This window comes from Protopterus annectens, chromosome 6.part1 (genome assembly GCF_019279795.1).
Source record: "Protopterus annectens isolate FY-2018-M chromosome 6.part1, PAN1.0, whole genome shotgun sequence".
In the NCBI taxonomy this organism is placed as follows: Eukaryota; Metazoa; Chordata; order Ceratodontiformes; family Protopteridae; genus Protopterus; species Protopterus annectens.
The window spans coordinates 337,258,079-337,274,416 of NC_056738.1; the positions used below are offsets into that span (position 1 = coordinate 337,258,079).

The window sequence follows — 16,338 nt, forward strand, 5'->3', positions numbered from 1 at the left end:
TAAAAGGGGGTCTGTAAAGAGGTAAGCAGTAGTCTGTCATAGTGGGTATGAGTCAGGAAGAGGAATAATGGTGAAACTTTGTACCTCTGGGTAACACGCCTCATCGCTTCTGTGACTCCATGGTGGCACAACGCTTTATACTAGCTGCATTTCTTGTTACAATGTTAGCAAATGCAAAGTGACTCACAGAATACACCCTAACTTGGCATGGGCACTAATCATGAAAACCAAAGTGTCTGTAAGGAAGAGTAAGAAACGGCTCTGCAATTGCTGGGGGACTGCCACCTTTCTCTCCTGCAGGACTCCAGTGCGAAGGGTGTTAAACTTCAGGGCACTTCACACAGATATTTGTGTAATTCTGAACTTGTTCACTCACAAAAAGGCAGTTACAGTACTAAGAAGAGGTCCTGTACTTGCAGAGGGATTCAGTGAAATCTGTCCGAAATGTAACTACTGCAGATTACGTTGTACCCACGGAAAGGGCTTTGAAATGGGGCGCTTTTTTGTTGGGAATGTGCTGCCTTTCACCACTTGTAACTTTAAGGATGAGTGACAAGCAGCAGGCATGTAAATACAGTGGGAAAGGATGCTACCATGGAAGAGGAATGTTGTCGTTATTCCTCTTCCTATGTGAAGAACTATGTGACACATTAGTACAGCTGACACACCCCTTCTTAGGTGAACAGACCTCTTTTCGTGAAAACTGTACAAATAATGGCAGTGAGGAAATCTGGTTGCAATAATACGCAAGTACCCTCCTGTTCCTGACTCATACCCACTGTGACAGACTACTGCTTACTTCTTTACAGACCCCTTTTTAGGTTACAAAACCTGTTTCTGCACACACATAATGAATTATGGCAGTGCAGAAATCTGTTTGTGATAATATGTAAGTACCCTTTTTTGTTTAAACGGGTATGTATGTAAATTGCTTTGAAAGTTTTAACAGTCAAAGGAAGGAGCAAACCCTACTAAAAGACATGGTAGCAGAAACAGTTGTAAGCAAGTTATCTCTGATGCTCCAGCTGTAATTTTATCACAACCAGATTTCTGCACTACCATAATTCATTATGTGTGTGCAGAAACAGGTTTCTTAACCTAAAAAGTTTCACAGTAGTCAATGAGATTCTACATGTCATCCTTTTATAAACTGTGTATGACAATGCTTGTCAATCATCAGATCAACTTGTTATATTATCTATAAGGAATCAGTCTTATAAACAACTTCATATCATCTAGAACAAAATTAACTTAGGTCCTTTTACTCTTTCTGAAGTCTATTCAATAAAGGAAGAAAAAATAAAATAAAATAACATATTTACTTTTAAAATGTAACCTTTACAAATATAGGGTAGCCGGAAAAAAATTGATGGATTGAATATCAGAATGGGAGCCTCCCAAATATCTGCTGTTCAGAAGTTATGAATCACATAATGTATACACTGTAGGGCAGGATCAGAAGAGAAGACAAAAAGAATTTAAGCCATCTGTACAGACTATGATCTAGAATGACTTTAAAAGACAACTGTTTCCATGGTGACTGGCTGACAGTACTGTTTTGGATCAATGAAAAGTACCTACTGTACACCTTCCAAATCGATTATACTTTTTGCCGTTCTCCACGACTGAGTAAATGTAGATGAAGTTGTCATGTGATCCTATTGCCAGGAAACTGCCATCTGCAAGATCAATGAAGCAATTAATAGAAACGATTTCTGTAATGTTATGTTTTTATGTTTTACAGTGCAGTTTGCTAACTGAGAGTGGAAATGGATTCATGGCCTGTCATCAATCATTCTATAATACATTTTTATCTGAACTGCATGACTTGCACACAGTACATTCCATTTCAACACAGAGCCACGGATACATTGCAGATGGTATAACAAAGCTTGTGTACTATGCGTTATAAAACCTGACAGCTTTGCAGCTTAAACGCTAACCAACACAACAACAATTTATTCTGCAGTGAATAAGAAAAGCTTACCTTATTATAAGCTGTCATAAAATTTGAATCAGACATTAGGCAGTTGTTTTTTTACAGACTGTAATTAAGGACTGTTAATCATATTTGTTTATACATTCAAAGTGTACATTTGCCTTAGAAATTATGACCAGGTTTTACAGATGCAGGCAGAAACCTTTCTACTACTGGCTGTTCAAGGGAGAATTGGAAACAATTGCTCTCTTCCCTTGACTACCACACGCTTGCAAACTCTTAATGGTGAAAATTTATCAGCCAGCATTCTATTCACACACACACACACACACACACACACACACACACACACACACACACACACACACACACACACACACACACACACACACACACACACAAAATGTCTGAATTACAAGACCGTGGGCAGACAATTAGTTCCATATCCAACAACAAGCTTTGGAAAGTTAAGAAAGGACTGCTCCCCCTGTTGTATACTATTACTGTGATGTCAGATGTACTATAAACAAGAAAGCTATACAGAATATCAACCACAGTGACAAAATCTTCTAGGGGAGCTCATTTACAGTTGTAGGTGAACAAGGTATGCCTGTACTAGCTGATGCTTCAACAGCAGGCTCGGACTCAGTTTGTGTCTGTTCTCCGTACTGACACATGCATTAATGTGAATGTTTAGATCATCCTGAGAAAGTCCATTCAGCTAAGACTGGGCTTCTGATAAGTTTCTTACAAGGACAGCAAACCTGCCCATGCTTCCTGTACCTCTGTAACTAATACAACCAAGTCTAAGGTCACCAAACCTCAATGATACATTTTAAATGGTTTCATTGAAGCACTTTTGTTCTGTTAGTCTCAACAGTACAGGGCACCATACAATGGTTTGCAATGGAATTAACATATACTGCTTTAATGATTAATTGATCATAACAATGAATGGAAATATAATCATCCCCTGCCCCATTCACTAGCTCTTTCCTGCTAGAAATCCTAATAAAACAGCTTGCAAAGCATATGAAAAACATGTCCAGAGTAATAAATATGACTAGAGAGCAAAGGAAGGAAACATTTTTTTGAATGAGAGCCTCCCAAATATCTGTTGTTGAGGCATGAACTTTATATGATGCAATTATCTTACTTAGGGTTACCTCAGACACTACACTTAGTGCCAAGTAGCTAAATCACATTGTGGCGAGATTTTGAGACTACAAAGGAGCAAAAAGCTCCATAATAGCTTGCACAGCAGAAATAAGGTGTGCTGAAATGTTCCTGATAAATTACAAGGACTCCTGCAGTAAGCATTATGTATCACCTCTAGGAACCTTGTTCTGACAGTTTAGCATGCAGGATTAATTCTATGAGGCGAAATGAGTTTCATTCTGCTATTCTGGGTTTGATTCTATCAGTAGCCATTTGCAAATCATATAAACAGACAGTGTAATCTGCTTACTCCTGAAAATAGACATTTGTGCCTGGTGGGTTTACCTAGTTAACAAATGAGTAAAAAATAAATAAATAACAGAGACTAGGAAGTAAGCAGATAAATCATACGATCAGACATTCATTAGCTATGAGGGCAGGGCTGCCTTGCAGTGACCTGCTTTAGCATGCACAATGCTATAATGCTAAATAAAATGCAAACTGTGGAGCATGCTTTGGCAATACATACCTCTTGCATAAAGTAGGACTAATTATACTTCTGTCTCTGTGCTGTTAAATGGGCTTTGAGCTTTCCAGTGATTAAATAAACACTCACTTTTCTTAGAGTTTCTTTTCTAAGTGCCTTGCAAAAGAAAGCAGCCAGTGCAGGTGCCCAACTTGAAAGAGCCTTTTTTATTTACAGAACATCTTCCCTTTACGTCAAATGAAAGGGTAGGGAAGGTTCTTTTAACTGCTGGAGTGCAACAGTTCAGTAAAGAATACAATATTTCAATACTGTCTACATTTAAATCTTGCCGATCAATGCCTCACTTGTATTAGAAAAAAGTATTTTGCTAAATGGAACAGAAAACAGATGACAAATCCCACAAACTAGCTTTCTAAGTTAACTTGAGCACATCTATTTTGTAATTATACTGCAAGACATTACAGTCTGCAAAGATGAAACAGTATAATGCATGCTACATTCATCAACATTGTTTCTCCTTGAGATGATATCAGACAGCAAGCCGAAGCAATAAAAATGGTCACCACCTGGTGCTACCCTTGTCTCTGTACCTGTTCATGGCAGGTCAGTAAGGCTGACAGAGTAACCATTAGGAAAGAACAGTGCAACTCTGAGCTGCAACAGAAACAAAGAGGTCAATAACAAACCACACTCTGCATATGGAAGGGTTGTAAAACTGGCTGGAGAAGAATGTGCTTCAGGCAAGGAACAACATGTATATTTCTTGACTGCTAATATAATTATTCTCGAAGGTCTCTGCCAGGCCTGGGTAGGTAGAAGGCTCACATGGGCTCTGAATATTGAAAACAGGAAGACTGTAAGAGGCTCAGTAAGAAGCTAGTCAAAAGAGTGTCGTTTGCTGAATATTTGGTGGGCATGGCTGCCACGTTTGTGTACTCTAAATCTGGCTGGACACCAAGACCCAGTACTTTTTTTTCTTGATACCTGCTTTTACCAGAAATCCACAGTCAACTGGATAGTCCCATTTGAAGGGAGGCTAACAGATCTGCTGTAATGACTGCGGCTGTACTACAGGGGGTCCCGAGAAAATGCACTGTCTGTACTGAATTTGTCTGCCTTACTGTGCCTGTTAGATCATATTTTGTTGCTGTTTTCATTGTTTGCAAAGCTTTTTTTTGCTATTTTCACTGTTTAAAAAGTAATTGTTTCAACTATTCACTGTATGCAAAGCATCTGTTCTGTTTTCCCGCCAAGCGGTGTTTTAAATAACTGATTTGTTTGCTGTTTAAAACATTCTTTATTGTCTCACTGCTGTTTTTCTGCTGTTTAAAACATTTTTTAGTCTTTCCCACCTAAATTAGTGTAGCTAGTAGTTGTAGTATAGTTCAGATACAGGTTTGCTGCATCTGGGACTGTTTGTAGTGGCTGTTGTAGTCTAAGCACATTTTCCAAGCCAACTTTGATTGGAAGCACCCTTGTGAGAGAAGTGCACTTACTGGAACTTGTCTGGTGAAGGGTGATTGGTCTAGGGCTTGGAGTAAGCATCCTCATTGGTACTTTTGAGTTGTTTTAGTTTTTTTTTTTTTACGTTTTTAGCTTCTGGTATTTAAGCCCTGTGTTTGAGAGGGTTTCTGCTTGTTTGTGTGTCAAGCAGCACCACCATGCAATTGTGCTCCATAGCCAGACAAATAATTTTGACAACTTTTCCCTTAGATAAAGCTGTAGTAAATTAGTGTAGTTCTCATCTTTAGTACATCTCTGGTCTAAGTATTGTTAGTGAGCTGTGACCTATTAAACCACCAGTACAACAATCCCATCAGAAATACCCATCTACAATGCACCTCCTAGATTAGTTGTGAAAGCACCCCTTTTGTTAAAACAGTTTTTCAAACCTAGCATTATGGACAGTTGGACTATCCTTGTTTCTCCTGTCAACTTTGTTGACTTGGGTCTCCTGAGGTAGTGTAGCAACTGCCTCATGTACACTGACAACCCTCTACTAATAACTCACTTTAGTCACTCAAAATAGTAACACCGAAAAGGTTGTCAACTCACCCACCACTACTCAGGCACACAGTACCACTACTCATACACATAGTACACATCCAACACAAAAATCGACATATGCAGATGTTCTCTCAAAAAACTTAATGTAACACCAGAGACCTCCAAAACAAAAGAGGGCTAAAACTAAAACTGTTCCACAGCACCCAAGACACACAGCAACACCAGTGTCTCACCTACCAAGCCCTTAAGGTGTAACACTCAAAAACAAAATTTTCTCGTCATTGGAAACTAAACAGTGAGACACACAGACATCCCAATCACCAGGTTAGATAAGAAGAAAATCACGGTCAGCTGCCTGTCTGGTGCCAGGATTCCACAGATCATGCATGCACTCTGATCTCCAGCAACAAGTACCATTAAGACTCTGTCATAGTTCATGTTGGACTGAATGACCTGAGACATACCTCAATGAACTATATGAAGAGAGACATGATTGAGTTCTCCGAGTATGCGTTCGGGCAGGTATGCCCCTAGCAGTATATTAATCTCACCTAGAATGATGCCACAGTAGAAACAAAAAAATGCTCAATTTCACTAACTGGTTTAGTTTTTGGTGTCATTCAAAGGGGATCCAGTTTCTGTCAGCCTGGGATGACATAGTCGACAAACCTCATTGCTGTGCCACAGACAGTTTGCACCTGGCGCCACTAGGCTTTTGGCTGCTGGCAAAGGCTCCTGCCTCCCCCCCACGGTGCCTTTTTCTAGGCAAGGTCTCAAAAACAAAATTGCTGATGTGATAACTGCCAACCATAACAAAATAAGAGTTGCACTGCTAAATGCTAGGAGCTTAAACCAAAAACTGCACACCTTGGAAGCACTTCTATCACTGGAGGATGTAGATGTCTCTACAGTCACAGAAACCTGGTTCAAGCCCTCAAAGAGTACCCAGGCCTTGCAAGGCTACAATGCCTTCCACACCTTCAGAATGCAAAACGAACATGTGAGTACCAAAAGGAGGTGGTGTTTCTATTTATATTAGAGATAAATTCACCTCCCGACTAGTTAGAATGGCCAACTCCATGGAGTTACTCCAAGTTCAGTTTACTGAGGGTAAGACCCCCATTCAAGTCATAGCTAGTTATACATCACTCTCCATGGATCATGATGCACATGAGGCCTACTTGACCAAACTGGAGTCAATCCAAATATTGCCAAACACTCTGGTCACGAGGGATTTCAATTATCTCACCATCAACTGGGAAACCTGCTCTAGCCCTAACTCACTACTGGAATAGTTTCTTGACTTTGTTAACTCAAATGCTCTGGAACAAATTGTTCAAACACCAGCAAGCAGAACAAACATACTAGGTCTGTTCCTCACTAACATGACAAACAGATGCACCACCTCAACTATCAGACCCTCATTAGTTAAATCTGACTACAAATCAATCGCCTTCGAACTGGTACTACCACCATAACTCATAAAGGGTGAAGTCAGACTAAACAACTTCATCAAAGCAAACTATACCCTCCTAGGGTAAGGTATAAATGCATTCCAATCCCCACTCCCAGCTGGAAGTGGTAACTGCACCACAGCTTATACTAAAGCCCTGTACAGTCACTTGTATAACTGTATACACTTGTCTGTTGCAGAGAGAATCAAAGCCAGACCCCCAAGTAAAAAGGCCACCCTGGTGGACATCCAGCATCAACAAACTTTACAGCAAACACAAAAAATGTGCTGACTAAGAAAACTAAGGTGAGGCCCCAACAATTGGAAAAGCACCCTCCTCAGTCTCAACAGGCAAATAAGACAACATATCAAATCCTCTAAGGGTAGGTTTGAGAAAAACTTAGCAATCACAGCCAAGGATAACCATAAGACCTTTTACAGCTATGTACGCAGCCTAAAAGGTAGGACCTAAGCATGTGCCGAACTAGTGACCAGCGGTATCACACACACTGATCCCACAGAAATAGCAAACCTTTCAGTAGACAGATGTGGTAAAAATTTCACTCCCTTATTCCCGCCAAACTTATCACAAAACTTGCCCCCAACTTCCCCCTCACCCTACATATCCAAAGAACAGGTCATTAAAGCCTTGTCTAAGGCAAAAAAACATAGCTTCTATGGGACCAGACAGAATCCCAGGCTGTCTTCTAAACCAACTAAAACATGAACTAGCATCACCATTAAGTACCCTATTCAATAACAGCCTAACCACAGGCTATGTTCCTGCGGAATGGAGAACATCAAGTTATTCCCTTCCACAAAGGTGGCTTAGCAACAGACCCAGGGAATTACAGACCCACAAGCCTGACCAGCCTCAACTGTAAAACCATGGAACATACTATTATGCACCTCAAAAAATAAAGACACAGGTGACTTCCAAACCCTGGATCCAACCTAATTTGGCTTGGTCAAGGGCAGATCCTACCTGCTAAACCTGGTGGACTTCTTTCAAAATGTGACCAAGGTCATTAATGAGGGCAAATCTATTCACACAGCATACCTCGACTTGGCAAAGGCCTTTGACACAATCCCACACTCAGACATTACCGATAAACTTAGCAAACTGAATGTAAACCCCTTTGCTGTAAGATGGGTTGCCAACTGGCTCACAAACTGGTCACACACTATCAAAGTGCGTGACTCCACATCAAATAGCAGCGGGGTGCCACAAGAGTCAGTGCTGGGCCCCCTACTGTTTGGTATAATATACTTCTCAGAAGTTCAGGCCAAAACTATGGGGGTGGCTGACCAAGTTTGCGGATAACTGCAAATTGGGTGCAATTACTAAATCCTCAAATAATGTCAGTATACTTCAGGAGTGTCTTAAGCAGACCATCGGCTTGTGTCTTAGTCATGGTCTCAAACTGAATGCAAAGAAATGCATCATCATTCCCTTTGGTAAAAACAAAGTCCGTTCACACTATCAAATTAACAGCAATACTCTATGTACCTACAAAGTGGTAAGAGATCTGGGATCACAAGTAAACTGCCACCGCAACTTTGACCACCATGTGTCTACTCTAGTAAGGAAGGCTTTCTATGTAGCACACTTGATTAGCAAAGGAGGTTATAACCTCTCTGTACTAGTCAATAATTAGGCCCATAATTGAGTATAACAACCCTTTCAGCATGTGCAGTACAAAGCACCTGCAGCAATTGAAGAGACCTCAGAGGTTTCTAACTAAGAAGACCAATGGACTCCAGCACATGCCATATACAGACTGACTAAAGTCCCTGTCACTATACTCAGTATCATATAGACTTCTTAGGGGAGACTTATGCCTGGATAAGAGAGCAATCTCCGTCCCAAACCTAATGAATTTGCTGCACATCCGTAAATCAAATGGGACTAGAGCTACCCATTCCAGAGACCTAAATATGGCCTACGACTTGAACAGGGCAAGCTGGAGGGACAGATTTGTCTCCCAGCGACTACCATGTCTTTGGAATAGGCTGCCATTTCATGTGAAGCAGGGCACCTCTATGACACTGTTCAAAAGGAACCTGGACGAGTGGATGGGGCACTGTGAATTCTTACCGGGTTTAGCACCTACAACCCTCCTAGACATGGGCAGTCATTACTAAATACAATCCTGGGTATTGACTAGAGTGTCTATGGTATTACATTGGGACGAAATGGCTAGGCTTGAAATGACCTGCAGGTCGATAGCATAGTAACCTCCTACAATCCTAAGATCCTATGCTTCAGAATTTGATATAGTAAAGGACCTGGACAAGACTGCATTTTGAGAGGTTTAATATTACATTCAGAGCCAGAAGCAAGGGTATAAATTATTAAGCCTGTGGCTTTTATCTCAGACAATTTGTTCAACATCCATTTCCAAAGGTATCAGATATGACCTCTGACATTGCAGTGCCACTGCTAGAATGCACACTTTGTCAATTCATGACATTACAATAAACCAAAAGGCATCACTTTAAATACGTGAACAGTACTACCTTAGAAATACTTGTGCACCAGATGTCAAAATACACATGCAGTTCACTTCCAGAAGCACAGAAATCCAGAATCACTACAACCAACATTTCTTTTCTCTTTGGGAATTAAGAAAACAATAAAAAGAAACAACAAACAAACAGTGCTTATCTACCTGTTGGCTCATAAAGAATTTCTTGGGGACTTCCTTTTTGTATCTGATATTGGTCACACTGATGTTTTAATGCAGGTACATTAAGGTACATTAAATCACCTAGCACAGACTATGGGCCCAATTCAGAATGGTTACTGTGAAGTGTAAAGCTTGGTGTACATCCTCTCAGTAACCATTTCCGATTCAGAGACAGCCCTACCATGGTGGTGCAGCATGACAGTGAGCTGTCTTGATGGCTTACCACAAATGTTAACGAGATATTTTGGGGGCAGCCTATGCTAAATAGCCATGTGCACCCCCCCCCCGGAAATGCCTGCAGTAAGCATTTACAAAGCCGAGAAATTCAAAGAATTATTTGTCTGCATAAATTACCTCGGCCAGCCATGTTAATGAACACCGCCAACAGCTCACATTCACCTAATTGTATTAGAGGTAAGTGCTGGACAGTTTTACTTACCTATTACTTTTATTTTTTTTTTTTACAAGGAAAGTCTGACTGGGTCCAGTACCCATTTTCAGAAAAAAGCATGGAGGATAAAGGTTCCAATGTACAATAGTAATATAGTGACACTAGCATATGAAAGGCAATAGAATACAATAGCCTTTATATCATATTTCAAAAGACGGAGAATTACATTTCAAATTTGATAAGGTATACAGACAGCCATAATGATGCTATTTTCAACAGAAAGCAATATGTCTTTCAAGAGGTATAGTGGTGAGAGTGCTACAATTAAGAAACAGAACGCAAGGGTAGTTGGGGGTGAAGGGGTAAAACAAAAGGAGGGAAGTGAGTGAGTGAGTGAGTTTCAGTACAAGAGGAGGATATGGAGGGAATTGAGCAGTGATGAGGCTGGAAGGGAGGTTTGTGCTATTCTATTTAGTTGAGCTAATGGAATGTTTTCAGTATTGGTGCTGAGTAGAGGAGGGTGGGTAGTAGGAAGGCAGTGGTATTTAGTGGACAGTTACTAGCAAGGAAATGTGTGCATGGATGTGGTTGCATGTTGAATGTATGCAGAGAGATGTGTGTGTGTTTGTGTGTGTGTGTGTGTGTGTGTGTGTGTGTGTGTGTGTGTGTGTGTGTGCGCACGAACGTGCCTATGTGTATGAGTGAACGGGTCAGTGTATCCATAAATGCGATTAGTTGGGGAGGCTCTGTGTGTCTGCATGTACGTATGCATGAGTGTGTGTGTGTGTGTGTGTGTGTGTGTGTGTGTGTGTGTGTGTGTGTGTGTGTGTGTGTGTGTGTGTGTGTGTGTGTGTGTGTGTGTGTGTGTGTGTGTGTGTGTGTGTGTGTGTGTGTGTGTGTGTGTGTGTGTGTGTGTGTGTGTGTGTGTGTGTGTGTGTGTGTGTGTGTATACGTCTGTGTGCACATGCTGGGGCTGTCCCACCTCCAAAATTCCTTAAGACTAATGAGCAAATCCTGTAGTATTGAAGGTGGAGAACACTAGAAACCAGGGAGTCTCTTCATATCTTTTTCTAAAGGCACTTAAAAAGGAATTACAACTGCGGTGGCGCTGCTGCGGTAGCATTGTCGCCTCACAGTTAGACGTTGCACATTTGATTCTCCGTTAGAGCGTCTTCTGGGTGTCGACATGCATGAATGGGCGTTCCTTCGTTGAAGGTTGTGCGTTAGGCCCGGCAAGCCAGCACGTAAAAATCTACTGCCAATCATTAGCGGACCGGAGTTCCGCTGTGGCGACCCCTTACCGGGAAAAGCCGAAAGACTTAAAAAGGAATTACAACAAGGGATTTGCAGCACAAAAAATGTGGGGAGGGGAACACTAGACCACAGGAATTCTCTTCATATCATGCCCTGAAGGTGCTTAAAAAGAAATTACAATAAGGGATTTGCATTATGAAAAATTGGGGGGGGGGGACTAGACACCAGAGATTCTCTATTTAACATGCTCTAAAGGCACTTAAAAGTAAATCGCAACAACATTTTTGCAGAACAAAAGAAGTGGGGCAGGGGGAACACTAGAAACTCTAATGTCTGGCATTTTTCACTGATTGTCATGGGCTGTGAATTATACTGTTATTTCTTTTTGAGTCTCTTTATGGCACTACATTACAAAGGACAGGGTACTGAGTTACAAGGGTCAGGGCATGTATTAAGAAGCAGCAACAGGAGTGCTCTGTAAGATCAGGGACAGCTGAAAGGGATGCGATGTGTCCTTTGGGGGAAAGCTTCAAGACAAAGTCAGAAACAGCACTAGATGAAAACAGGGAGAATTTTTTTAACTATTACTTGGACCCACTTAAAAAGTTAATAAAGTAACAGATATAGCATCATGATGCACTTTATGAGCAGTAAGTAGAATGAAACTAAAGTCTGGCATTATTGACTGACTGTAATCATCTGTAAGTTAAAAGGAGAAGGGGAAAATAAGAGGATATACAAGGGATGTTCTATCAACTTAAGGTCAGGTAACAGATGTGTGCATGTGTGTGTGTGTGTGTGTGTGTGTGTGTGTGTGTGCGCGTGTGTGTGTGTGTGTGTGTGTGTGTGTGTGTGTGTGTGTGTGTGTGTGTGTGTGTGTGTGTGTGTGTGTGTGTGTGTGTGTGTGTGTGTGTGTGTGTGTGTGTGTGTGTGTGTGTGTGTGTGTGTGTGTGTGTGTGTGTGTGAATAGAATGCTGGCTGATAAATTTTCACCATTAAGAGTTTGCAAGCGTGTGGTAGTCAAGGGAAGAGAGCAATTGTTTCCAATTCTCCCTTGAACAGCCAGTAGTAGAAAGGTTTCTGCCTGCATCTGTAAAACCTGGTCATAATTTTTAAGGCAAAAGTGAAGATGTGTCTGGGGGCCCAGAAGGGAAAATATAATAAAGGAGGGTAGATTTTTTAAAGAAATTTATGAAAATATTTGGCATGGAAAATGTGAATTCAGTACTAGGAGTTCGGAGTGAAGTTACATATTATTCCCCAAGATACAAAAACTGGGCTAGGCTAGGTAGACAGAATTTACATTTCACAGGAACATGTGCATTTAACTGAAGGTCTTGATTTGCACCCAATACCTATTCCAGATCATGCACCAATAATACCTAAAATAAAAACACAGGGTAATAAAATAAAAATGAGACACTGGTGCTTTCCCACCTATTTGTTGAAAAGAAAGGAATTTAAGGAATGGGTAGTGGAAATTATTCAGGAGATATTAGACAAGATAGAATTTTCTTCTGAAAGTATAGCTAGGGAGTGGGATAAAAATTAAAGTGGAATTTAAAAATAGGGTGAAAATAAAAGAAAAGGAGATATGGTAAGAAGTGGGTTTACTTTAGAACAGCGAACGATCAGATGATCGAATGCTGTTAGAGGGAACACTACATGTTGAACCGGCAAAATAGCGAATGGCTGGAACAGCAAATTTTTTCCCAGGGAAAGAAATCGCTGGGCCATCTGTCTGGGTTGTGCCGTTTCCTCCACTGCAGTGCAATCTCTGAGTTGGTATATTTAAGTAGGGGGGTGTGGGGGACAAAGCCCCCCACTTTATTTAGTGTTTAGTGTTTATTTTTTTTTGGGAACAGCGATTTTTTTTTTTCCTTGGGAAAAAAAAAATTGCTGTTCTGGTTGTTCTCTGTTTTGGATTTTCGACATTTAGGAGTCGATATAACAACGTTTGATCATCTGATCATTCATTGTTATAATACAGACCATAAGAAGTAACAAGAACTACTTAGAGGGACTGACCAAATGTTAAAGTATTGCAAATTAGGAGGAATCTCAGAGAACAAGAAGAGAAGCAAATGCAGCTAGTAAACAGAAAGTAAGGGATTACCTTGATAATATGCACGAGTTTGGAAAGACTGCTGGTAAGCAACTGTTTTTTGATAACTCTAGAGCACAAAAACTTTTAGCACAAAGACTCAGGCAACAGAGAGTAGAAAGGGCTGTCACTAAGCTTAGGGGGCCTATAAAAAGGAAGATAACAAGGGATTATATAGGAGTATTAGAAATATTTTGAAAATTCTATGAAAGTCTGTATAAAGCAGAGAAATATGGAAATCAAGAAATGGTACAAATGGAAACTTTTATGGAAGAATTAAATATGTCAAGGTTAGAGGCAGAGGAAACTCAAGCTCTAACAGGATAGAAGCTGAGATAAAAAATGGTGATATATAACCAATCTACAGGAAAGGCCCAGGAATAGATAGTATTCCTATGAAAGTTTGGAAGCTAAGAAGAGAAAAACTGATAAATATCTAGGTTTTGTTTGCCAGTATTTTAAGAGGAGGGGCATTACCAATACCCTGGAAGAAAGCAGTAGTAGCTATAATACCTAAAGAGGGTAAAGACCCATCGGATCCAGCTTCATACAGGCCCATTTAAATACTAAATCATGATTATGAAGTGTTTATGTCTATAATGGCTAAAAGAATGGCAAAAGTGATGCAAAATTGATAGATATGGATCATTGTGGTTTTGTGGAGGGGTGGCAGACATCTGACAACATTAACAGAACAGTGATGATCTAGATGGAAGCAGAATTAAGAAAATACCACTGTTGCTGGTAGGTCTTGATGCAGAGAAAGCATTTGACAGAGTAATCTGGGACTTTATGAACAGGGCAATAGAAGCATTTGCATTCCCTGATAAAATTATAAGGTCGATTAGGAGGATATATGAGGGACTGGAGGCAAAAATTAAATTGGATGGGGGTCCTCTCTGATAATCTCTGCTTGAGAAGAGGAACCAAGCAGGGATGTCCTCTCTCCTTTTTGTTATTTGCATTATATTTAGAACCACTGGCAAAGAAAATAAGGGACTCACAAATTCAAGGATGTAATTGGTATGGTAGTCAAGAAAAACTAGCTATATTTATAGACAACATTATTTTATACCTGACAAAACCAGAAAGAGGCATTACAGTGCTGTGGAGCATACTGAGACAGCTTCAAACCTTTCTGGGATAAAAAAATAATGAAGCTAAAACAAAAGTGGTAAACTATCTACTGACATACCAACTGATTCAGCAATATCCATGCTTATGGGGACATGAGAAAATGAAGTATTTAGGAGTATGAATTAAAAATTATATGAATGTGGCAGCTAAGGATATGTTGGAAGAGACTAAACAAAATATAATACAAAAACTTAGGAAAAGGAAGCTGTGTTATATGGATTTCGATAGTAAGACACAAGCAGTTAAAATGTTTTTAGTCCCTTTAGTTTTATACACAGGTCAGGCATATTTTTATCAACCAGCGGAGAAGTTGTGGATAGTAATTAATAAAGAGCTGAAATATTTAATATGGGAGAGGAAGACAGCAAGAGTCAAGTGGGATAATCTTATTCTTCCAGTAGAACAGAGCAGATTGGGATTACCAGATTTGAAAGGGTATTTCAGAGCAACATAGTTAAGGCACCTATACATACCCCAAAAAGAAAACTATAATTCAAAATGGAAAGAGATGATGATGAAACAGGGGGGAAGCTCAAGTTATAGGGAGACTGGGACTTTAGATGCAGACTTTTAAGGAGAACAATAACAATCCTAGATAATATCATATTCATAAAGTAGCATAAGATATTTTAAGAACTATGCCAATATGGGAATGGACAAAGGAGATTCTGCTGATAGTGATGACTGCAACTCAGGATACAGACAACAGACAAGAGGGGGTGGGAATATATTGGAGAAAACTGGCAAAGAAACCAAGGCACTGGGAGCAAATAACTAGAGAGGGAAAGGTAATAGAATAGGAATATGCCAAGAACTTAATTTGGACTGCAGGTTAGAGATTGCCTTCCATATCAAGGATTGCTATCAGAGTATAGGCAAAGAGAAAGAAATAGGGGGGAGGGATCCTAAATGAAAGAACAGCACTGGTAGAGTTTTTGGTAGACCCTAGAACAGAAGTTGCCATTAAGAAAGGAATAATTAGTAGAGCATATAAAATATTGCACATAAGTATAAGAATCAATCAGAGGAGGTTAGGAAGGATTGGGAAGAGACATTGGATAAGCAATTCACAAAGAAACAATGGGGGGTATATGTATGTCTTCAAAATATGCAATAAAATGTAAACAATTTAGGATCTTTGCCTGGAAGTGTTTACACATGTATTTCTATACCCCAAGCAGGCTCCAAAGAGTTTTTCCTCAGGTAGATAGCAAATGTTGGAGGTGTGATAGGGAAGAAAGAGATAACTAGGACATATTTTCTGGGAGTGTAATGAGTTGGTGGACTTTAAAGATTCCCTGCAGTCTGCACTGTTGAAGATGCTGCATGAGCAAATTGGAGTAACTAGGGAAATTATTTTTTGAGCTATGATACAGAATTGGAATTGCCTAGACATAGTAAGGCCTTGCTGAGTTTAATTATGATGGCTGCCAGAAAAGGAATTACTAGAAAATGGAAATCAAAGTCTAAATAAACTTTACTAGAAGTAACAAAGATAGTAACATATATAAAACAACTGGAACTGGGATCATTGGAAAAGGGTAGGAGCAAATTACATAGGAAATGTGGGATCAGTACATGCACAGGAGTAATGAAGTTTAAAAGAAGGAAGGATTAGGATTTGAATAAGCTATGTAATGGTTGACTGAAAATTTATTTTATTTATTTTATTTTACATTTGTTGACCGGGCTAGTCTAGCTGGATACATTTCCATTTT

General features: G+C 40.0%; 1 protein-coding gene across 1 annotated transcript in view; it reads right to left on the reverse strand.

Moving 5' to 3' along the window:
- EML3 (EMAP like 3) overlaps window positions 1-16,338 on the reverse strand; it is a gene marked incomplete in the record, with an annotated part of 1,888,117 nt that overhangs the window by 106,300 nt on the left and 1,765,479 nt on the right. The window contains 1 exon segment of the mRNA XM_044075756.1: window positions 1,582-1,679. Within this exon segment, the coding sequence (XP_043931691.1) occupies window positions 1,582-1,679 (98 nt within the window).